A 23,745-nucleotide genomic window follows, 5' to 3' on the forward strand; every position below is an offset into this window, starting at 1 on the left:
TATATATATATATAGCTTTATCAAATATGCGACCAAAAATAGATGTGAAAATCCAATCAAACTCTTCTTTCATTATGTTTTTTAAACATAATTTTGTTTACAGTTACACTTATTTAGGTTCATTTAATATGTATTTAAATTCATATTTCATCAAATGTTTTAAATATTTGTTTAATCATAGGAAACCATGAATTCTTTTTCCAGTCGCTCCATATCATTGTATTATTTTGAAAGACCGGAAGAAGCTCCAACGTCTGTAGTATTTGGTTAGAGGGACTGAATCTGATGGCAGACTTGTCCCTTTTTTGACTAATGTTAACGATTTACTGGGATAAAACATGGAATCAGAGGGGGTGAGTGTATATATATATATAAAAAAACATACTTTAAAACGTCTTTAAAATAATGAGTTAATTCTGTTGATTGTTGGTTGCACTTCCTTAGCCGTGAAGCTAACGGCTAACAAAACTCTCTATATATATATACACTTGATTATGATTTCTCGCTGTGGCTCTTATAATATTTTTTATTTATTTAGCAGCCTTCAGGAGGATCTAAAGAGTTTGAGACCGTGGAGATTGCGGAATGCAGTGCGGGGAAGGTGAAGGTTCCCCGGAGGATCATTCACTTCGCCAACGGGGACACCATGGAGGAGTACAGCACGGACGAAGAGGAGGAAGAAGAGAAACATGTGAAACAGGAGGTCGTTGCTGTGGATTCGGTAGGATCGATGGACCTCAAATGTTCTTTATTTTTTATTTTAAGTGATCATGACACAGACCTTCTTATTTATATATATATATATATATATATATATATATATATATATATATATATATATATATATATATATATATATATATATATGTGTGTGTGTGTATTTGTGTGTATATGTTATTTATTTATTTATTTAATAATTAATAAATTAATTAATTACCTTGGCTGCCCTGTCCAGAGGCATAGCCAAAACATTTTTATAAGGGTGGCCAGGGGGGTGGCTGAAAGTAGATAAGCACCAAAACGTCACGGTCAATCTTCACTGTTCCAACTGGAAAATTAAGGAGCAAAACATCCATATTTTTTAATAAAGACAAACTATACTTTCCCACAGCCTTTTCTAACAAATAGACACAAAATGGATACAATTCTTGTAGGTCTGAGTTCTGGGACGAACATCTTTTCCATTGTCATTGCTTACCTCATTTTATCAGTAATCATTCTGCTTAAAATTGATATTTAATAGTACTAATATCTACATAAATTGATTATTTAATATGTTTTTATTAAAACTGTTATTTATCATTGATATCACTGAAGACACCTAAGTGAGGCAGAGACATTTTCTCTTTAGCCCATAACACAAAATCTTTTTCTGAAAAGCAGGGATTCTGTACTCATCATCTTTAATGTTGGTATATTGATGTGCATAATTAACCAGTGTTTTTGTTGTAAAGTAATTGTTAATATTGTTGCCAATATCTAAATTAGAGGGAAAGAAATCGTAGGGGTGGCCACAGAGGTTGCCAATGATTGACTAAGGGTGACCCCTGGCCCCCCATCTAGCTCCGCCCCTGCCTGTCACTAGCATAGCGGGGGCTGGCGCAAATCATGGCAGCGGCACCTAGCTACGGCATGTGGGGATGCTCCCACTACAGATGCCTCAGCTCGGTGCCGCTGCCATGATTTGCTCTTACTGTCTCTTCACTAGGGATCACTAAATCAGATTATAAACAGGCTCCAAAGCTGCTTTTAGTTTTGTTTTTTGTTTTTTTATACTGCTATGCATCCTGTAAGGAGAGCATGCTGTCAGTACTTTAGCTTCCTCTAAGAAGTCTATCAATTTTCAAACAATTGCATTCAAGCAATTGCATTTTCTATATAGTTTCTATATCAATATACTATGAAGCTGGTCAGCAGGAGAAAACATGTCTACCTACTCTTTACATCTCTTTAAATCTCAAAGTGGAACTCCAAACTTTGATTTTGTGATCAAAGTTTCTGGATCAAAGTTTATGATTGCTTAATAGAGGAGGGGAATGTCGGCCTAGTGGTAAGAGCAGTGCATTGAGGTCTGAGAAGGTTGTAAGTACCCGGTTCAAACTCCACTGCCTCCCCTCTGGGTCCCTGAGCAAGACCCTTAACTCCACACTGCGCCCTGGGTGCCACACAATAGCAGCCCACTGCTCCCCAAGGGGATGGGTTAAATGCAGAGGTAAATTTCTCCAATGTGAGATCAATAAAGTTCAATTATTGTTAATTATTTTTAACTCTTCATTAGTTCCAAATTAAAAGAAAAATGTAATTTTATCTAAAATCGAAAAAGTAATTTAGGACCACTCAGTAACTAAGTAACAATTCACAGTCTTCCATACTATCATAAGCCCTTAACCTGACAATAATTTACTTATTAATAAAATAAGGAATAAGTATTTTATAGGCAGGTTGCACCTGTTTGGATGTTTTCTAGATTTTCAGAATGTGTTTCTCTTTATAAAAGAATTATGCTGATGTTAAAGACCTATTTTGTTTGTGCCCTTGTATATTTGTTTCAGTCCAAACTGACCTGGGGTCCTTATTTCTGGTTCCATATGTGGAGGATGGCAACCTCCACTATCTCAGGTAGGGTCCTATTTAATCACTATGGCTCACAATTGTTTCTTTGTAAAATGAGTGATAATTGATTAGGTTCTCTGTCTCAGTGTGTGACTATATGGGGGAGAAACTAGCCTCTTTGTTCGGGATCACCACTCCTAAGTACCAGTATGCTATTGATGAGTACTACCGCATAAAGAAAGAGGTACGGTCCCTCGAATGCACATGTCAGCTACATCAGAGGAACATCACATCTTCGAAATGTAACACATTTTTCTGTTTTGTTTTTTTTCTGCAGGAGGAGGAGGAAGAAGAGGAGAACCGTCTCGCTGATGAGGCTGAGCGCTCGTTCGCAGCACAGCGGAGAGGCGAGAATGAAAATCCTGCCGCAGTGAAGGAGCAGCCAGAAGGGTCCGGAGCCTCCTTTGTAAATGTCAGCTTTGAGCTCGAACCCGAGTCTTCTCTCAGGAATCCTGATCCAAACAGAGTCCCATCACCTCTCCCTTCCTGAAAAAAAAAAAAAAAGTTAATGAAACCAGAACTCCCTCAGCTGCACACACTAATTTTTTTTTCTAAATTTTTTATGTTTATAACAGATTTATTTATTCATAATAGCTGAAGTGGCTGAATAAGCGGCACCAGTGAATGTAACACAAGAGTGCTACATGTAATCTAGCTCTGGGCTGAGACCGAAGTAAAATGTTGGTTGTTGCTTTTTGCATCGACCTCAGTTCTTTCCCATCAGTTATAAAAAGATGAAGCATCTTTTTCTTGTTTCCCAGAAACGGTTGGTTTGAATCCTACTTAATAAAACAAAGGGAGTTAAAAAAAACAGCATCAGGCATAATTTCTGCCGAAGTATCCACAGATGAACATTTCCTTCTATTATACTTTACAATACACATAAAGCCTTAAAAGATGTTCCCAACCAGCTGGTTGCTTTGATTTAACAGATGTGCAGGTAAATAGCAGTTTTAGTTTTGTATTTCAACCTTTCTAGCGTGCAAAAAGAACCCGGACTGCTGAATGTAAAGGGAATTTAAGGCAAACAAAAATTTCAAAGAGATGTTTGAGAAATCTGTAGGTACAAACACATCTTTAACTGTGAATTGAACGTCCAATGAACACCAATTTATTTGTTTCGTGTGAGTGTTCTAGAAGGGTATTAAAGGGTCACAACTAATCGAAGTGCTTTCATTTTGTATTATACTGTATTTTTATTTAAATCCATTGAGAATTTATTAGTATTTGATTTCACTCCGAAGATATTGATGTGTTACTTGTTTTTTTTTTTACTTTAATGAGCCAATGAGAGTGCTTTGGGTGTCTTAAGCTTATTATTGTTATCCATTGATATCACTACATTGACTGGCTTCAGATCCTCAGGAGGGTTAACTCGACTTACCGTATGTGTTGTCAGAAACAATAATGAAATGATCTTCAGCTTTATGTAAAGATAAAATCCTTTTAATAAACAACTTGATGTCTTTTTGTGTGAAGAGATTGAAACTATGCAATAGATTTGCTTATTTTGACGAGAATCTGTTGCCTGAATTTGTATTTATGTTTTCAGTTTTAATACATTTCTAGTAACAAACAAGGGTGTTTTGTTTTATTCATGTTGACATGATTTAGTAGGATAAAATAATTGTGACAATCTAGTGTTTCGTATCATTTATTCAGACCGTTCTTTCATTGTAAACAAACCTTGACTCGGGAGGGCAAATTACATATTTTTGTGAATGTTGACCATTGTCAAAACTAGAAATACAGGTGTAAATAAATACACCTCCCCAGATACTTGTATAGATGCCCCTTTAGAAGTTGCACCCTGACCACATTTTGCAGCCCTTTAATGGTTTAATTCTGGCTGCATAATTCCAGTGTTTATTGAGCCAGATCACTTCCAGGCACAAAAAAACAACTAAACGGTAAGGAACATTTGCAGTCAGGTTCAACACTGGGATCTGTCTTTGATTTGAAAACAAATGTTTCAGCAATCTCCACTGATTTGTTGCAAGTTCGGAGAATTCCCATCATTCTGCCTTGGTAGTGCAATACACTAGTAATGCTGGCAGTGGAAAAGGCATCATGTTCCCAGCACCGTGGTGGAAAGCAGGTTTAAAGTTCTTTGGGTTATAAATCTTTAATTTGCACCTTCACAAAAATGCTCACCATCCTCTACATGATTTGCTAAACGCAACCAGAGAATTAGCTAATCTCCAGACATAATATAAACATCATATAACTACTCGTTGAAGTTGAAACCAAACATCAGAATGAGGGAAAATGGGTTAAGTGACACTAAATGTTGATTGTCAGTTTAGAAAATTACTGACTTGCTGGATTTTATTAATAATAACCTTTAAGGTTTACAAAAAAACAATTGATGCACCATATAGAAGCCTTATCACCAATGGTTGGTCCAATAAGTAAACATGGGGTGATATTAACAACCAATGACTACTTTTATCTTAAATTCTACTTCAGGTGCTGTTTTTTTTTCAGGAGAAGGGAAGTGGACCGGTCATTGGACAGTGTGATGTAAACAGTGGCCGTTCAACTGAAGCACGTCAGTAATGTCAGCACTCTGTGGGCAGATTCTTACAGTGTCCACAATGAAAAACAATATCAAATGTAACATTAAAGTATTTATCATCAGTTAATTTTGGTTTTCGACCAAAAGTGCAACATTAATATTGGTCTAGATGTTCATTTATCAGTGCATCCCTACAGAAAATGCAGAGTGAATTTCGTTGTTCTGTACTTGTGACAGTGTAATGACAATAAAAACATGGGAAAAAACAAACAAAAAAACAACTTAAGCTTCTTTGAAGCCATCTCTAAGCACATATCAAGAAATCAAACCTGAAGCAGATAGGCTGCTGAAGCAACCACACTAAACATGTCTAACAGTAGAAAACTAGGATTACAATTCACACTGACTCAAAAATTAGACAATAAGATTTAAAATGCATCATCTGATAGTCTTGATTTTTAGCTGTAGTAAACAACATAAGAAGTTATATATGTACTCTGCTATAAATCAAATGTTTTATACGCTGTGTTTATGCTAAACAAATAACAATTGAGCATTGCTTGAATTAAACAGTCCTGATTACAGATCTGATGGTGACTTCCAGCAGGATGAAACTCCACTAAGTGTGACTTAAATGACAGTAGATTCACATTGTATGCAGCATACAGCTCTCCAGCAACGAGTGAGGCCATCATGAAAATATGAGCCAAAATAATAGAGGAATCTTTCCCATATAAAGTGTTTGATGAGATTGTTAAAAGTTTAAAATAAATCTGACATTAATATGTTTGATGAGTGAAGAGAAATGTCTGACTTGATCAATACTTTGTTTACAACTGAGCTTAAAAGAAAAAAATCATAAACAAGCAAACCAGCAGGTAATGTTTCTGCAGTGTAAATGAAAAATCTTTATTTTAGATGAAGGTAGCAAACATCACTATAGTGTCTACAAGTTAGATTTGAGTCCAAGTCATACTTTCTATATACAATCACTTTTTAAATCGAGCCACTCCCGTCCTCCTGTTCTCAGATGCATCAGGATCTTCTTCAAGTGTCTTCAAAGTCCGCCGTATTGCTGCTGCTGTCGTCGTTGGTGACCAGCATCTCTCTGTTCTCGTAGGTCCAGAACCCGTTGAGGTCGATCAGGATGCTGACCACTGTGTCTCCCTGGCAGCTATTCACCAAATCCTGGAGGGTGATCTTGTATGGATCTTTGGGCTTCACCATGTCAAAGATTTCATCCTGTTTAAAGCAGCGTTTGAAAGAGGAAATCATATCAAATTTGCTGCAATGGTCATTGTTAAAGCCCCAAAAATATTTCTGTGCTTGCATTACCTTCACATCCTGGAAAGAAACAGGCTCCTGGCTGTGCAGCTTCATCTGCTCCTGAATGGCCTGAGGGAAGAAAAAAAACAAAACAATAAACCAGAAGTAAAAAAACAAGTATCAAGGATTAGAATTTATTTTATTTTTCAAACTTTCTTGTCATGTGTGTCTTACCCTAAAAAAGTAGTTGAGGGAGAAGACGTTGAGATAACCCTGATTCTCCATGTCCAGAAGTTTAAAAATATACTGTAATGCTGCAGGCTCCTTCCGATTTTCCAGAGCCAGCACAAAGTCCAGATAGGTCTTATAGTCCTGGAGACAGAAGAGAAGTGAGTACACAACGTTCAGGCAAATATCGAAGTGAGCTAATCTGGCTGTAGAGCACCGTTCAGAATTAAAAAGGCACAACTGAAGATGCACTGATAAGAACATTTGTGACCGATCCCAGGTTGCTGTAAGGCTTTGATTGGCGTATTTATCTTTTAGACTTTGTGAGTACTTATTCAATGTTATTCTTATTAGTGGTGAAATAACATGGGAAAGAGATAAATCTCAAAAAAAAAACAAAAAAAAAAACAGGGTTTAAGGACTGTCTAAAACAGAGGGACAAGTATGGAGTGCACAATTTACACCATTTGAGTAGCACAGTTAGCACATCCCCTTACAGTACATCCCCTCAGTAAGGAGCTAAAGCTTGATCTTGTTTTATATATAGATATATAGACTGAGAAGATCAATAAATTATTAAAACATTCTATTGTTACACAGTATTTCCAACAGTGCTGGTGTTTCAGGAATCATCTCCATGCCCAATGTTGTACCATTTCTCCGTCGTAGGTGAGACACTCCTGAAACACTCTGTCGAGGAAGACTGAAGTGAGAGTGGCCGTGCCGTAGCGGGACAACTCTTCTTTGCTCAACATGCCATTGTGATCTTTGTCCAGGTTCAGGTACTGGCCTGTTAACATGCACACAAAACAAAAACTAGATTAAACAAAAACAGGATCACCTGAACAAACAGCGACACTAAGACGCTGGAGCCTTTTCTCACCGTAGACTCTGAGAGCGGACGGCGCAGAGAACCAGTTGGACTCCTGGCTTTCTTTAGACAACTCCTCATCTCTCAACTAGCATAGAGGAGAAAAAAAAAAACAGGAACAGAAGACTGAATACCTTCAGGAGGTTATGGTTTAGTATCTTTAATTACATTTTTTAGATACCATTTAGCAATCACAGGGAGACATGAGAAGGAAATAATCATACCTCTAACAAATCATCCAGAAAACTGCAAGCCAAGATATCCTGGATTTTTATTTTCCCTGTTAAAGGAAATATTGCATTTTTCACTACACTGAATTATGCACATGATTAATCTCAATGATGCGATCAAGATGAGAGCTTTAGGCTCATTATATAGTTGTGATTGAATGTTTACATACTCTTCCATTAAAGACAGTAAAGAAAAAAATCAGCTGCCAGTAAAATAAATTGTCAAAAGTAATTCATGAAATGTTCGCTTTGCACCTGGTTGATACGTTCCCTGTTCATGAGAAATGTGCTTTAATTGTTCTGCAACGGTTTGTTTTTTAGAATTATATAAAAATAAAAAAAATCTATATTTTATTTTACTAAATTATGATTTAGTACATTTTCATGTATTATTACTTTCTATAGTTTTGTATTATATGAATTACTAGTGTAAATTTATCATTTTCTTTATTCGGAGGGTATGTAAGCTTTCAAGTACAGCTGCAGATTTCTGCATAAGCACATAGCTGCATTCTCTTAATTCCTAAGTTAAAACAGCAGCAGATCAGAGTCAAGTTTAGACTTACCGGTGCGAAGTGGGTCGAGAAAGAAAAAAAATTTGCGAACAGCTGTGCAGACGTAGAAAGAGTAGAAGGACTTCTCCAGTCCATCTAGCTGGGGCAGAGTGGGGATCAGTTCCAAGATGTAGTTCTCTAGATCCTACACACACAGAGAAACATCAATGCCATTTTTAAAAGAGGAAAATAGCATTTATATTCACCTAAAGTGGAAATAGGACCTACAGACTCTCTGAGGTAGCCTTGTCCAGCAACATCATACAGACTCAGACCTATTCGGGTTTGATGCAACCAAACTAGAAAAAAAAAAAACAGACATGAGCAGCAACCACAAACTAGATGGTAATCGCTTTCATTTAAACCTGAAAACGAAAAAGCAAAAAGGACATCCTAACCTTTCCTCATGACGTAGTTAAAGAACTGCATGATGGATATGCGGCCGTATGGGTCATTGTTAAGCAACTTGGCGTACACTCTTGCTGTAAAAAAATTCCTATAGGAGAAAAAACAAATTAAACATGTAGAATCTGATAATTAGAGTCCTTTAAAATCTGGAATATTTCGACTTAGTAACAAAACTGTTTTCTATATCTTGCAAGCATTTATATCTGACCAATAAGACAACAACTAGATTTACATGTATAAACTAAATTATTATATGACTGTATTTGGGTCAATTATAAAATGAATGAGACCTTGAATAAAATGAACTTAAGTTCAGAAACAAGCTGGGATACTCTATCACACACAAATAGCTTTGGATATCTTTGAACTGTTTCCACGAGTAGAAGACTGGAGAATTGGGTGAAGAGAGTATAAATTACCTTATGGCCTGGGAAATCATTGGGATTTAGCCAGAGTTTTTTTTTTTTTTTTCTAATTTGTAGATAACTCAGATAACTAGTGGCTGACTTGCTAGTTATTTGAGCACATCAAGTGTTAAAGTGACTAAAAGCTGGTCTCACTTCCAGCTTTGATACAAAGAGAAACAGTTTTAAATTCAGCAGACCTACCTGCACTTTGGTCCCGCCTTTTCTCCAACCTGAAGGAAGGCTTCGTAGTTGATCATCGCTTCATCTCCATTTACTGGTGGGACTTGATGTTTATCAAGAAGGAACCACAAATTCTATCAAAGGAAAGAACAAATGAAAAAGAGGACACATAAAAAGAGGACCACAGAAACGAGTGAGTTTTGAGCTAGGATCTAGTATATATTTTTTCAGATCAAAGTGCTATACTCTTCTAAATTAAAATAACCTGAATCCTGACATTTTTGTCTTTTTTTAAAGGAATAAATTCCACAGATAGGCCAGATATTTCAACAGTAGTTAGACAGGATAGATGGGTGTTTGTACAGATCAATAGATAGATGGATGGAAAGAATGATGTAATGGATGATTGACCTGCAGTTCTTCATTATCTAGCAGCTCTCTGCTTTTCCTCTGCAGGAAGACAGCCCTGGATTCTTCTCTCAGTTTCTGTAGGAGAACTTCATCTTCTGCTGGAAGCTTCACAACATAATCACTAATCAAAATCTTTTTTATGACCATTGCCAATACTTCAAGTCTAACCTATGTTGTTGTTGTTTTCATTTTGAATGAGTTACCTTGTAATAGAACCGTGGAATAGTCTTGTAGGATTCATCTGTCTCCACTCCGCTTCTCCATTCCGTGTAATATTTGGTAAAAAGTTCAGTTTCTTCTGCTTTCTTTTCCTCTTCGTCCCTCTCGTCTATTTAAGAGAGGATAGGATAAAACAGAAACAAATAATCAAAACCGCTTCAACCTTACTCTTTAAACTTTTTAAGCTTTTAATTTTTCTGACCCTTTTTATGGCCGCCCAGCCTCCTTTTCAGAACATCCGACCAATGCGTCTCTTCCCCTTTAGCCATTCTGGCCGATAAAACTAAACTAAATCCGTTTTTTTTTATTGAAAACAGTAAATGCTACTAGCTAGAGAAATACGCAAATAAAAAACAAAACCGGTTTCAACTGACACTTCCGGTGAAATTCTACTTTCATAATAAAAGTGGGACATCTGTGAAGTCCATTAAAAGGTTTATATTAACACGTTGTAGATTCGTAAATAATTATAAATAAGTTAATAAAATGTTTATTGATTATTTTTTGTACTTATTTCGTAATAAATACTATTTTCTTGCATCGTTGCTGTTATTTTGAAAATACCCCCAAAGTGTGGTTTGTGTTCAATCTAATTTTTAAGGAATTTCCAGCTTCTTATTCAGAAAAATGTTGACACTTTCAACTGTTCCACACATTTTAGACATCTGACTCTCTAGTTTATACTTCTCAACAAATAAAACGTTTCAGAGTTAACATTTATAATTTTCAAGAGATATTCCTTGAACAAATTCTTGAAGTTGATTGAACGAAATCTTTTTCCGAGGTACCTTGAATGCAGCATTAGAAGCCCGTCTTTTCTTGATGACCTCAACATTATGCGTCCTGGAAATCATGCCTTTAGTTGAGCACAGCTTGAACTGTTTCAACTTTTGGACATTTTTTCTTTGTTGTGAGTTATATTTATAAATAAATAGTTATTTCTAAACATCTTTGACTCTAGTTTAAGCTGTCCACGGTATTTGTAAGCCGTGAAGTCGGTTTGCAACAGGCAGGCTATTTTGCTAAGCAATGATCCCTACAGAATGCACAATTCTTGTGTAGAAAATACTTGTATACTAATAGGCTCATTATATAGTACAAATACTAATATTTGTCAAAGACTTTTGTCGCTTCAGGTACATGGGGATATTTTTTAGATTTACACATCCAAACATGGGTTCTGTCTTTTTATTAAAAGTCAGAATCTGTTTCATGTCACCTCAGCTGACTTCAACAGCACGTTTTTTATGCACAAAGGATATTAAACCAAACCTTGGGGGAGAACAAGTGGACAGAAACAGTACTGGACAGACTAGAATAGCAAACAGAAATAATAGGCAGGTCACAGAGAATGGAACAAGTAGTAACTCCAAAAAGCTGTGGCAGAACTCCTTCCCCAAATCTGTTTTTGCCGCCGGGACGGCAAAGAGGACAGCAGAACTGATGAGGCAGAAAGCACCACCAGTCTCTGAGGAAGAGGAGCAACAGGGAGGGGAGGATGGATGCAGGACAGCTACAAGAACAGGTAGGAAGGTCTTCGAATGTGGAGAAGAAATCCAAATACCTACAGTGGGGAAAATCCATTTGAGAGATATATCTTCACAACACAAGAAAGGTTTATCTTTTTATTGAACAAGAGTTTAATGCAAATATCTTTAGCCTGCACCAAACTGGGTGATGTGTATACTGTAAAGTTGTGGAATGACCTAACAATAGCTGTCCATTAGGGCTGCACAAAATATGACAAAAATGCTTTATATCATAGGTAAGCTTCAGGCTCCTGAACGGCCTCTGCCTCCTGCTGAGTGGAAGAAACTGAAGGAATCTTTTGGAAACCCAGAACGTTTTGACATCCGGATGATGAGCACTTTGATTGCTTCTGGATCGGAGCTGAACATCGCAAAGTAAGACAATTTAGTCCTTTTCTCAAACAGAATTATTTTGGTGTTTGTAGTAAACATATTAACAAAGCAAAGTTCTTCTCTCTCTTAGGTCCTTGCTGAGTTTTGTGGCGGTGGAAGTGGGCACGCTGTCCTATGAGCTGCTGCTTCGCTACCTGAAACTGTGTGAGAGCGGTGGCCACGACGATGAGGTGTTTGACGTCTACAGAATCATGCGTGGAAGTTTCCCGTCCCTGGACACAGGGGCCTCAAGCCTTTTTATAAAGTCCTTCAGCCGGACTGCAAGGTGGAAGGAAGCCATAGAGATCCTGCAAGAGGTCAAGAAGGTGAAGAAGTACATGGTTGTTAAGGAGAGTACATGGCACGGATTCTTCCCTAATTGATGTTTAACTCTTATTTTTTAAGGTTTTCACACCGTCACCACGGAATTATGGTGATGTTATTGCGGCATCAGTTCATCACAGGGATGCAACAACTGCCTGGGGTCTGTACGATGAATTAATTGAAAAGGGATTGAGTCCTCATCAGGAGACCTGGGATGTTCTTTTTACTGGGGTGAAGCAGATCGAGGGGGGAAAAGAAATGGCAGTCATGAGTGAGTCAGAGCAGCATGAGAAGCTGCTGGGAATCCTGATGTACATGAGGAACAACCAGATCTATCCTCAGCAGACTGTCGTCAACAGGATAAAGAACTGGTTTGAGAGGTACAGAAAAGCTGCATTGAAGCTCCATTAAAATTTTATCGCAACTTTTCTTCTCTGTTCTCTGTTTTGTGTCTGTTTTTTCAGCCTTAACGATGAGAAATGGACAGCAGACTGGAGCAGTGTTACTCCAAAGTAAAGATAGTATTTACTTGTTTGTGATGTCCTCTACAATTTGTTGAAGGGATATATATATATATATATATATATATATATATATATATATATATATACACTACAGTTGAAAACTTTGGGGTCACATTGAAATTTCCTTATTTTTGAAGGAAAAGCACTGTATTTTTCAATGAAGATAACTTTTAACTAGTCTTAACTTTAAAGAAATACACTCTATACATTGCTAATGTTGTTAATGGCTATTCTAGCTGCAATTGTCTGGTTTTTGATGCAATATCGACATAAGTGTATAGAGGCCCATTTCCAGCAACTATCACTCCAGTGTTCTAATGGTACAATGTGTTTGCTCTTTGGCTCAGAAGGCTAATTGATGATTAGAAAACCATTGTCCAATCATGTTCACACATCTGAAAACAGTTTAGCTCGTTATAGAAGCTACAAAACTGACCTTCCTTTGAGCATATTGAGTTTCTGGAGCATCACACTTGTGGGGTCAATTAAACGCTCAAAATGGCCAGAAAAAGAGAACTTTCATCTGAAACTCGACAGTCTATTCTTGTTCTTAGAAATGAAGGCTATTCCATGCGAGAAATTGCTAAGAAATTGAAGATTTCCTACAACGTTGTGTACTACTCCCTTCAGAGGACAGCACAATCAGGCTACTGCGGGTACTCTTTAATGAAGATGCCAGTTGGGGACCTGTAAGATGTCTGTTTCTCAAACTAGGGACTCTAATGTAATTATCTTCTTGCTCAGTTGTGCAACGTGGCCTCCCACTTCTTTTTCTACTCTGGTTAGAGCCTGTTTGTGCTGTCCTCTGAAAGGAGTAGTACACACCTTTGTAGGAAATCTTCAATTTCTTATCTTTATTGAAAAGTACAGTGCTTTTCCTTCAAAAATAAGGACATTTCAATGTGACCCCAAACTTTTGAATATATATATATATATATATATATATATATATATATATATATATATTTTTTTTTTTATTTCAGGGGTTTGTGCAGTCGTTGTGGGTCAGAACTGGAGTCTATCCAGCTGAGTGCCGAGGAGTATCAGAAACTAAAGGACAGAGTCATGGCTGATATCATTCAGGGGCAAGATGTATTCAACAAGACCACTCCTGAGGTACGCATTAACACAAAAACAGGGTATTTAAATACATAAATAAGTGATGTAATACATTTTTGTGTAACATTACGTTATCAATTTTTTGATTATCTTACAGGGACCTATTTTTTTACCTACCTACAGATTACATACCCTGTAGGCTAAACGATTCTCCCTTCTATGATCTGGAGACAGATCTATGTTCCCCACAGTCTCTGATTGTTTCATTAAGGTTTAATTAATACTCTACAGATTTTTAATGGTATTGTTTGGTCTGGGCAAATAATTGGATTTGCAATATAACTGCAATTTAACAAAATAGCAGAGACGCTCAGTTTTGGTCAATTTACATTTGACAAGACTAAGAGACTATTTTTTTCTCGACAACAGCCTCTATTTATGTTTCAAGTAAGTTTCGTATCATAAAAAAGGAAAGAGAAACTTCCAGCTGTGCGCAGGTCTATGCTTGCAAGTAGAAGTAAGCTGTCAGATGTCTCATGCGTCTGCTAGAGGGCATCATTGACACACAGATACAACAGACAGTTTAACACCTGAAGTTGGCATTTACCTCTTTAGCTCTTTTTCTGTGCTGGGTTTCACTTTCATATTTGGCTCAAGGTACCGAAGAAAAAAAGCTCCATTGCTGGACCCAACCTCAAAGCTTTAGGTTTAAAACAGCTTTTTTTTATATAAATGTAAAAAGAACAGATTCTATGCGTATGATGGAAATGCTTGAAGATGTATATAGTGAGTAGCCATGAATAACAGTTAAATTGATTAAACTGATATACACCACATTTTATCCTATGTTGCATAAAATAAACCTGAGAGGTTAGACAGCAGGAGGTCGCTGAATTTGGCTAGTTTTTTTTATGATTGAGGCATACATGGGCTTTTTACGATGTTGTTTTACTCTGTAAAATTGGAAAAGGAAAAAAAAAACAGCTTTTTATTTTGAGGATTAAGCGTGATGGAACTGGCAGCAAAAAACATTTCCCTGGAAGTACAGGACATAATTTTTATATCAGTGTTATAAATCAAATATATATCCTTTATCAGTAGCCTTTTAGATTAGCATGAGGCAAATAATGTTTTTTTTGGTCTTAAGTAACTGTTTGTAATTGGTCGCTTCTAACTTTAAAACCTCAGCATTTTGCAAAAGTTAAAATCCGGTCTTTAAAGGACATTTTAAACATTTTAAGTGAGGGTTTACCCAATAGTTTCTATAATCTTTTTGCTGCTGTAAACACCAGAATTTCCCCATCGTGGGACATTAAAGGTATTTTTTTATTATTGCCTAGTTAGGATTCAGGACAGCTGAAGATTTATACAAAAAAAAATCTGCATAACATTATTTTCTTTAATAATTATTTAATTTAGAACTAGCATTATAGATGAAGGTAAAAAAGAGGATGTTCCTTAAAAACTCCTGGTTTAACCATAAAACTGGATTTAAAAATTGTATTATTTTCTATTTTTTTAAAATGTCAAAGGTTTAGTAAAAAAAAACAAATGTATATTGTTCTAAGAGCTCACCCCCCGCCCCCCAACGTTGCTGGTTAACAAGCATAAATTAAAACAAATTTCAATTTTATAGTTTCCAACATCCTTCCTTGAAGGCATGCATGTTATCATACCAGGTTACAGCAAAAAATAAATATATCGGTTTGTATTACGCTTCCTTTTGGTGGAAATTCATTGGAAAATTAGGCGAGTACAGCAAAAACATTTACATAAAATGAAAATTATATAGTTTGCATGATTACAAAATAAGACTGACATTCATGAGTCCACGAGAAATAAGTATATATATATATTGTGAAAGCTCAGCATATTCAAAGTGTGAGTCATTCAGATTAAATCCTTTCCAAATACACTGCAATGGTACAGTGAAAACATCATTGTGAAGCTGTTCTTAGTACTGGAATTTTTCAGAAATTTACTTTCAATGAATGAAAAAGAGGAAGAATATGCTGATGAAGGTTCTCAGTCATCCAGGTCATAGTCATTCCGTAAAAATTCAAAAAAATATCCACTGGACTTAGTTTCCAAGATTTGAAGACGTTTTGCCACCTCTCCAGGAAGCTTTCTCAATTCAAATGTCTGGATCCGCAGTGAGTTTGAGTCTATGCACAGGAAGAATCTGAAATGAAAACTGCCATTAAAAGTCCTCACATTCCTGTTAAAGGGTCGGGTTTTAGTAAGATAAAATGAGAGATGCCAGATAAATGCTCAGATTAGAACTGAGTACACACCTATGATCATTTGAAGCTTCTTTCATTTGTTCAGCTTTCGTTTAGTTGCATCTTGCTGCACAGACCCTAGAAAGAAACTGGGATCTGCTTGTCAAAAGATTTTATATCCTTGAGAAGAAAGGTATAGAGAGTTTTGAGTAAATTAGAATTTATAGAAACACAATAAAAACGGTGATCATTAAAAGAGGCAAAAAAAATAAAAAATTGCATGAAAGTCACACCAACTGAAGAAAGGTGTTCATCAAGTATCAGGTTAAGGCCAAAACAATGTGCCATACTCTTTGTTTCTCTGTTGTAAGGTAGGGTGGGGAGACAGAAGGTTTTCTTTTAAAGAAACTCAGCAAAGGCCAAAGGCTGGCTACGTTTTATAAAAAAAACTTTTTTAGTCGCCCAAAAATGTTTTACCGTCCAACGAATAATTTTTAAAACTGTTCTGACATCATTCTAAAATGCATGTTTGATGCAAGAAAAACAACAAAAATCTCAATACAGCATCTACGAGCTGAAACTCACTAAAGGAAGGAACATGAAGACTGACCGCAGAGTGTAAAAAGGCTGATTCTTGCATGAAATGCAACATTATTAAAACAAATTTTAACCAGGATGTTCCTTTTCTGTTGACTAATAATGTAAGTTTGTTCTATGTTAGAATAAGAGCAGAGCCTCAATCAGCTAAAATGTATATTCTGCAGCTCTGAGTCACTGGTGCTGTTTTTTTGTTTTGTTTGTTTTTTTAGAAAATTGTGATAACAGTGCACTTTAATGGTAATGTAAGCTCAAGCCTGTGTATACGGATGTAGGAGTGTGTGTTTTAAGCAGCAGTATTATCCACATCAGCACAATGAGCCAGTCTCAGATATCAGCTTTGGAAAGTCCCTGGATAATTACACTGGACTTTGTTTCTATCTTTCTCTTCCTTCTTTGTTTGCTCTAGGCTTTTCTTTTACTCTTTTCCTTCAATGATAGTCTTTGTCTCAGCATCCAGTGAGCAAACACTCACTGGTAAAGCTAAGCATATTCACTGTACAAAAACTCAAAATAAAAAAAAGGAAAGGTTTGCAAAAATCTGAATTTTAAGGCAACAAACTTCCACAAAATGTTTGGCTTAGAAATTCAACTTAATCATTTCAGTTTTGGTTCTAAGTTTGTAAACTTTGAATTATATGTTATTGTAAAATAAGCAGTGGTTACTAAATAAAATAAAGGTTAGGAATAAACTACAAATCTAAAACTTGTTCCTTTTAGAACTTATCGTCCCTCAGTGGGACAGTAACAGTCTTAAGTCTCAAACCCCCGACCTTTGTGGTCACTCCAACCTACAATGTTATTTCAACTGGCAGCACCTCTTTAGCAGCAGTTGGTATTATTTAAATTGACTATTAAAAAAAACATAGAGCCGCTAAACTCAAAAGCCATCTCCAAAAGTTGTTTTTTTCCACATTTCACAACCAAAAAGTTTTTTTTTGCATTTTTAGGGCATCGTTTGGGACTGAATGTTAATCATACTGTGCAAACATTTTCAAGTTTCAGGTCCAGGGGAATTCACAGAAGCCCTATTTCCATATCGCTGCTATCTAAAAGTGAAAGCACCGAGAACGTTGTCATGCTGGAGCTCTATTCTGAGCTTTGGTGTAACTTTCCTGCAATGGTACGAAGCTGCAGAGCAACATTAGAGACATCGACAAGAAAACCAGATGCATTTTTCCTATCCTTGCACAGAACTGCATTAATGATCTTAAACATGACTGCATGTAATATTATAAGTGATTTTTCCGATCAATGGACGAGTGATCCTGCAGGTGGAATCCAGATTCATTTCTGGAGTAAATGAATGAACAAACCCTTGAAGCTATTGCTGTTGGAAAACTTTACCGTCTTTCTCTGCATGTTTTCAGTTCCCTTCTCGCTATACCACTCGATTTCTGCTGCTGCAGTTCAAGCTTTTTGCTTTGGATAGTAAACATAGCCATCGGCAAAAAAATGAAAGACAGTAAAAAAGAAACAAAAAAAAAAACCCTAATCTATTCAGAGAGAAAATCTGTCAGTAAATCATTTGACTTATCGGAAAAGCTCATTTAGACGCACATTTTTATCACATGTTGTGCTGTGAATAATTAATAATGCAGAGTGAAATGGAGAAGAAAGGTTCAGATAAATTAAGTAATGTTTCAGGGGGTTGCATATTAAATAAACTTCATAAATGCATAGAACATAGCGCCACTTTAAGAATTTGTTCATGTTCATAAAAGGTTATGTTGTTCTTTGGTTGTTTATTCTAAACAATTCAAGAGCTCAGGGTTTTTAACTGCGAAGGAAAGATTATAGGGGTGTTCTGGGTTCTTCCTGTTTCTCCTTCATCTTGTTATCTCTGCTAAACATCCACGTTACCAACCTATACCTGACAAAACACCACTTTGCCAGGCCAAAACACTGATTCTAAAGCTTTAGTTGGTCCAAATAATTAATTACATTATGAGAGATGGAAAAAAGTCAAATCAAGCATAACTTTTTCCTCCAAGTCCTCTTTTTAAGCAGTGACTGATAGTCTTACTTACCATATTTAGTTATCTATGATGAACCCTCTTCCTGATTGTGGTTCAATGTTTTATTACTGGGTTTAAAAATAATTCTGCTGAAAAATAAAGATCAAATAAAGATTTTCTTATAGTAAAGATGGGTCGTAAGACTCAAAAGGTTTAGCAAGTCAGTGTAGAATCTGGTGGGTAGTTGTATTAAATAACATTCTTTGACCAGAGATCAATTCAAAAATACACAGTTTAATGACGTACCAGAGCTTAAATGCAAGGGAAGGCAAGTTCTTTTGTAAAACCCAATATAGTTAATCCAAAGTGCTTTACATGAATTAGACGATAAAATAGAAGTATTAAAAACTGAGGCAAAGCAAATAAAAACATGTACATGTAGGTAGCAAAAAAATTATTAAAACGGCTTAAACTAACGATGCCTCAGTTAGCAGTTAATATTTAACAGTCAAAGGCAGCTCTAAACAAGTGGGTTTTGAAACTTTAACTTAAACTCAGGCTTTCAGCACTCTAACAGTCGTCCGGGAGTTTGTTCGAGATAGGTGGAGCATAGGAACTAAATGCTGCTTCTTCATGTTTGATTCTAGTTCTGGGTGTACAGAGTAGCCTGGATCTAGAAGACCTGAGCGGCCCGGGAGGTTGATACACTGACAATAAATCTGTTATGTATTGAGGTCCTGACCCATTCAGTGATTTATAGACAAACGGACGGATTTTAAAGTCTATTCTCTGAACTACAGGGAGCCAGTGGTAGGACTTCAGAACCGGGCTGATGTGCTCTACTTTCTTTGTCATAGTGAGAACATGGGCAGCAGCGTTTTGGATCACCTGCCGCAGTCTGATGGACTTTTTAGGCAAATCTATGAAGACACAGTTGCAGTAATCAATTCTACTAAAGATAAAAACATGAATGAGTTTTTTTTCCTTGGACATTAATCCTTTAATCTTGGAAATGTTCTTTAGGTGATAAAAGGCTGACAGTAACTGCTGTCATCTCTGAAGGTTCAGGTCTGAGTCCATTGTGACACCAAGATTTCGGCCACAGTCAGTGTTTTCTAGCGTAGTAGCTAAAGCTGTAATCTAACTCTTGATTTCTCCTCCTTTGGTCTGATGATTATTACCTCAGTTTGTTTTTATTTAGTTGTAGAAAATTATGGTCCGTCCACATATTGATCTGTTCTAAGCATCTAACCATCTGACCAGTTAAGGCACTTCCTCTTTTATTTTCTCACTGCTAGAGCATCCCCCTTTTTCGTACAAATCCCAAAGTGGCCATTATGGTCAAACTCTTTCATTTTAGTTTCATCACATGTCTGGCATGTATTAAATTAAAATTAAGATTTTTGTCCGTGGGATAATTTGTAAACTGTATTTCTGCTTTTTAAAATTGCCTTTGGATAATTGGTTTCTTCCTTGCTGAGTGACTAAATGGAGAACTTATTTCACGCTATATCATATTCTGCCCAGCGGAAGCCAGCATCTCTACATAGAACACAGAGAACTAGTCTACCTTTTAATCATGATTTATGTTAAATTCCTAAGGCTAAATATGCTTAAAATAGGTGGAACAGATAAAGATTGTGCCTTCAGACATTTAAAAATCGGATGCAAGTATAAAACAGTCCTTTGGTTCACAATTCTCCTTCTGATAATTTTGTTTATCCCCTTGATTTCTGTATCTTTGCAGTGTTGCTTTTAACTTATCAGTAGCTTACAAAGTTACTGATGGCTTACATGTCTATACATGGCTTTCCCTATTCAAAGACATCTGTATGCACATTTCTGGCTTTAATTCTCTCAAGAATCTCTATTAATATTTCAACTTTTAACACGTTAAGAATTTTGGTAACCCTGTCTGAGCTGAAACAAGGAATTTATAGTTTTAATATATATACCAGTTTATGTAACCATCTTTTCTTGCTATATATTACAACAGTGAAGCTCTATTAAACTTAAAATATACTTTACTGTGGGGCCTCTGAATGCTCAATAAAGCAACCAAACCTAATTTGGAATATTAATATTGTCCAGACATTTTAAACTAAAAAGTAGTTAACCATGCAAAGTGGTAGGAATGCTGCTAACCTCAGTGCTACCATTTTTATCATATTTTTATACCGAAATTAGTATTTAACTAACCTTTCTGGTTTCAGAGAATTGGTTTTTATAGCTTTCATTAATTTTGTGGTCTATTCTAGGTTTTTTTTTTCTTGCCTTTTTTTGCATCCCTATTGTGTATCAGATAACACCTACATTTTTTATTTCTCTTAAGGCTTTTGAAGCTTAAGCTGCATTGATAAAAGAACTGTTTTCTTGCACTAAAACACTTTTCTAGGCTATGTTTTTTTTAAACCTCCTTTTTCAGTCTTAGAACATGCCTCATATCTCTTTGCTTTGTGTCTATTTTTGGCTCTGTTCAGGAGTTGGAGCGCTTTAAAGTGTTTGTGAAGAGGAAGCCAGCTTTTGATCTGGTCATAGATGGGCTGAACGTTGCAAACACCAACAAGGACAAAAGCAAGCAGTCAGAGACGGTGAGAATCCAAACAGATTCCTAGTTTTAGAATGCTCTTAACGGCTAAAATCGTTACAGGATCTGTTTTATATGTTCCTGTTTCTCAGGTGCACAAGCTTAGTTTTACAGTGTAGATTTTAGTGACTTTTTTCCGTCCCTTCAATGGGGGTTTTCTGCCACTTTCACAATGAATAACCGTGCAGTGTGTTGCTCTGCCTCAATCTTAGATGTGTGCTAAAACCATCCCATACCTGATTTTGAATCTACCAAACCTACTTGTCTGACTGCCCACATGTGTCTGTCTCTCTCTGCTACTCTGTGTGACAGTCTTCATATACATTATGTAGCAGCAGGGCAGGAAAGTACAGGCAGATAAGATAGTGTACCTATCTAGTCATCTTGCTGCAGCTTTTGGGAAACCGAAAATAAAGGAAGGGAATTAAAGCTACAGAAATTTACATTAGGACCAAAGGCAGGAGTTTTTATTCAAATGACTGCGTGAAATCAATCAGAAATGAGCTGTACCAATGAAAAATGTAAATATTGGCTGAATTCTGCTGAATGCTGGCGTCACTAAACAAAGCTACGTAAAGATATTGAAATTTTAAAGCTCTGATTCATGAAGGGTTATTTTTGTGTTACTGTTTGAGAGTAGTCGAAAGGCCCGAGCTCTGCTGAGCGGCTTCTTAAAATGAACATTATATATATATATATATTGTTTTTTTTTTATGCAGTTCAATGACTTTATTTTCATGCTTTTTACAGCCATTTTATGGGACTCTTTTAGCCACTTGGGATGATATTGTTTAACTGCTTCTGAATCACTTTGGATTTTCTATCTCTAAATATTAAAAATTTGTTCAAATTGGTGCTGATTTAAGGCTCTCATGTGTCGTTGCAGTTGTTGACAGTGGTATCGGAGCTTGAGCGTCAGGGCCTCAACGTCCTGGTGCTGGGGAGAAAACACATGTTGAGGCCTTCAAGGTCCTGGGATAGACACAACATGAGCCTCATCCAGCAGAAAGCCCATTGTTTCTTTACAGATAACATGTGAGAATGCAACAATATAAAAGAAAAAAAAATATTATTAAACTTACTCTGATTAAGCTTTGATTTGGACCAGGCCTTTGAAATGGAGGGGTAGCTTTGAATGTAATAGAAAGCACCATTCTCTCATCTATGTTGGCCCAGAAGCTATGCAAAATAGAAATACATCATCTTATTAAAGCTGCATGAAAGAAGTTTAAAATGTACACTCCAATTTTACAATTAAAATAAGCAAAATAAGTCAAATTCCTAATTAAATTCCTAATTAGCTCAAAACTGTATGTAAAACTTCTGTATTTCCTGCTGGTTTACATTGCATTAATTTGTACCTTCTTATTAGATCTGAGGATGACCCATTCCTGCTGTATGCGACTTTGCACTCTGGAAACCATTGCCGGTTTGTGAGCAGGGACCTGATGAGGGACCATAAGGCCTGCCTGCCTGGGGGGGCAACTAGGCGGCTCTTCTTCAAGTGGCAGAGAGGCCATCAACTAGTGGTGGTTGGCTATGTGGCACCCGGCAGGAGGGTAAGATTTCAGGTGAGCAGATGTGAGGTAACAACCCCTGGAAAAAACGTAAAGTTCTAAAGGTTAAAAGTTGGGTTGATTTCTTATCAGCACATACTGTGAAATAATTAAAAGAGCCTGTGTTGATACTTGTTCCTTTTTTATATGTATAATATCAATCAAAAGGAAATGGCTAATGTACAAAGTTGCAATGAAAAATAAAATAATGTATTTATTATTGAGACTGATTTCCTCTTTGCATTTGTTTAGAGTATTCCCTCCTTTGACACCATTGTCCAGTCTACAGCAGACAGCTGGCACATTCCCTACGATGACACCGAGGACAGAAGCACTTATGAAGTACCACAACAGTGGCTGTGTTTAACAAAAAACAAATGAACAAAAATATTTTATTTGAACATTTGTGAATATGAATGTGGACTTGTGAATAAAACTTTACTCAGTTTGTGTAAATTGTGTTATTAAACTTCTGCTGTTCAAATTTTACTTAAAAACATGAAAATTGATTTGAGCAGTCATCTCCTGTAAAGTCTTTTTACTCGTCATCTCTTTATTGGGGTAAAGTTGATGCAGTAGTATTTTTAGATTTCTAAAAAACAAAAATGATACTTCGATATACTTAGAAGTATAAGAAAAAAAAAGAAAGAAAAGAAATGTTCTAAAAATGAATACAGGTGTATTGCAAGGCTCAGTTCTGGAAACTTTTTAGTATAGATCTGCCTTGTAGGAGAACTGGTTATGGTTCCAGATGTATATGTTACTCTATGCTGATGATACAGTGTTTTTTTTTTGTTTCCAGTTAGGACAACAAAGACAACATAGCTGTACTTTGGAGCAAGGTTTTAAAAGTCTTATGTGGGGGATCTTAGTTTACGTTTACCTGGGGACAAAATATCCAGCCTTTAGGACAAAATTAAATTAATTTGAATTTAAAGATTAGCAGGTATCTCTACCTAAAATGATCTAGAAATATGTAAAAAAAAGTCTTTAAGTGTATTAACCTTTAATTCCAATAGGTAAAAACATGATCTACCAATGGAATGAGTATTTTTACTCTTAAAATAAGATATTTTGATAATATGCACTTGAAATAAGGCAATGCAATTGTT

The 23,745-nt window shown here is 36.2% G+C and overlaps 3 protein-coding genes across 4 annotated transcripts; 2 read left to right on the top strand and 1 right to left on the bottom strand.

Annotated features, from left to right (window-relative positions):
* The first annotated feature begins 235 nt into the window (after nucleotides 1-235).
* fam177a1 (family with sequence similarity 177 member A1) lies at nucleotides 236-4,080 on the top strand. 2 transcript variants are annotated; one of them, XM_038272359.1, is made up of 5 exons: nucleotides 236-353; nucleotides 539-721; nucleotides 2,553-2,619; nucleotides 2,700-2,797; nucleotides 2,891-4,080. In XM_038272359.1, exons 1-5 carry the CDS (start codon nucleotides 339-341, stop codon nucleotides 3,101-3,103), a joined length of 576 nt encoding a protein of 191 aa, XP_038128287.1. In that variant the 5' UTR covers nucleotides 236-338; the 3' UTR covers nucleotides 3,104-4,080. The 2 variants fall into 2 exon arrangements, with proteins under 2 accessions (XP_038128287.1, XP_038128295.1); XM_038272367.1 differs by having other exon boundaries at nucleotides 542-721; nucleotides 2,891-3,103.
* Nucleotides 4,081-6,010: 1,930 nt separating this feature from the next.
* Nucleotides 6,011-10,281, bottom strand: ppp2r3c (protein phosphatase 2, regulatory subunit B'', gamma). The gene is made up of 13 exons (XM_038272378.1): nucleotides 10,108-10,281; nucleotides 9,890-10,014; nucleotides 9,687-9,791; nucleotides 9,297-9,409; nucleotides 8,679-8,776; nucleotides 8,509-8,579; nucleotides 8,293-8,425; nucleotides 7,721-7,776; nucleotides 7,509-7,584; nucleotides 7,279-7,415; nucleotides 6,632-6,769; nucleotides 6,467-6,526; nucleotides 6,011-6,373 (listed from the first exon to the last, which is right to left on the bottom strand). The coding sequence occupies exons 1-13, from the start codon at nucleotides 10,172-10,174 to the stop codon at nucleotides 6,179-6,181; spliced, it is 1,374 nt and encodes a 457-aa protein (XP_038128306.1). The 5' UTR covers nucleotides 10,175-10,281; the 3' UTR covers nucleotides 6,011-6,178.
* A 440-nt stretch (nucleotides 10,282-10,721) lies between these two features.
* Nucleotides 10,722-23,089, top strand: LOC119774720 (protein only RNase P catalytic subunit). Its single transcript, XM_038272390.1, has 10 exons — nucleotides 10,722-11,430; nucleotides 11,671-11,809; nucleotides 11,898-12,132; nucleotides 12,212-12,510; nucleotides 12,595-12,642; nucleotides 13,638-13,770; nucleotides 20,971-21,081; nucleotides 21,964-22,112; nucleotides 22,450-22,648; nucleotides 22,886-23,089. The coding sequence occupies exons 1-10, from the start codon at nucleotides 11,046-11,048 to the stop codon at nucleotides 23,012-23,014; spliced, it is 1,827 nt and encodes a 608-aa protein (XP_038128318.1). The 5' UTR covers nucleotides 10,722-11,045; the 3' UTR covers nucleotides 23,015-23,089.
* The last annotated feature ends 656 nt before the right edge of the window (nucleotides 23,090-23,745 follow it).

The sequence above is a fragment of the Cyprinodon tularosa genome, unplaced genomic scaffold (genome assembly GCF_016077235.1).
Source record: "Cyprinodon tularosa strain WSP-4 unplaced genomic scaffold, ASM1607723v1 ctg120, whole genome shotgun sequence".
Classification (NCBI taxonomy): Eukaryota; Metazoa; Chordata; class Actinopteri; order Cyprinodontiformes; family Cyprinodontidae; genus Cyprinodon; species Cyprinodon tularosa.

Bases quoted from the DNA above. Each gene is read 5' to 3' on its own strand.
- fam177a1 (XM_038272359.1), top strand. The intron at 722-2,552 runs GTAGGATCGATG...TATTTGTTTCAG, and splicing joins AGGTCGTTGCTGTGGATTCG to TCCAAACTGACCTGGGGTCC. The intron at 2,798-2,890 runs GTACGGTCCCTC...TTTTTTCTGCAG, and splicing joins ACTACCGCATAAAGAAAGAG to GAGGAGGAGGAAGAAGAGGA.
- ppp2r3c (XM_038272378.1), bottom strand. From the start codon at position 10,174: ATGGCTAAAGGGGAAGAGACGCATTGGTCGGATGTTCTGAAAAGGAGG. The intron at 7,777-8,292 runs GTAAGTCTAAAC...TTCCTTTAACAG, and splicing joins TCTCGACCCACTTCGCACCG to GGAAAATAAAAATCCAGGAT. The intron at 7,585-7,720 runs GTATGATTATTT...CCTCTATGCTAG, and splicing joins TTCTGGATGATTTGTTAGAG to TTGAGAGATGAGGAGTTGTC.
- LOC119774720 (XM_038272390.1), top strand. From the start codon at position 11,046: ATGGGGATATTTTTTAGATTTACACATCCAAACATGGGTTCTGTCTTT. The intron at 11,810-11,897 runs GTAAGACAATTT...TCTCTCTCTTAG, and splicing joins TCGGAGCTGAACATCGCAAA to GTCCTTGCTGAGTTTTGTGG. The intron at 12,511-12,594 runs GTACAGAAAAGC...CTGTTTTTTCAG, and splicing joins ATAAAGAACTGGTTTGAGAG to CCTTAACGATGAGAAATGGA.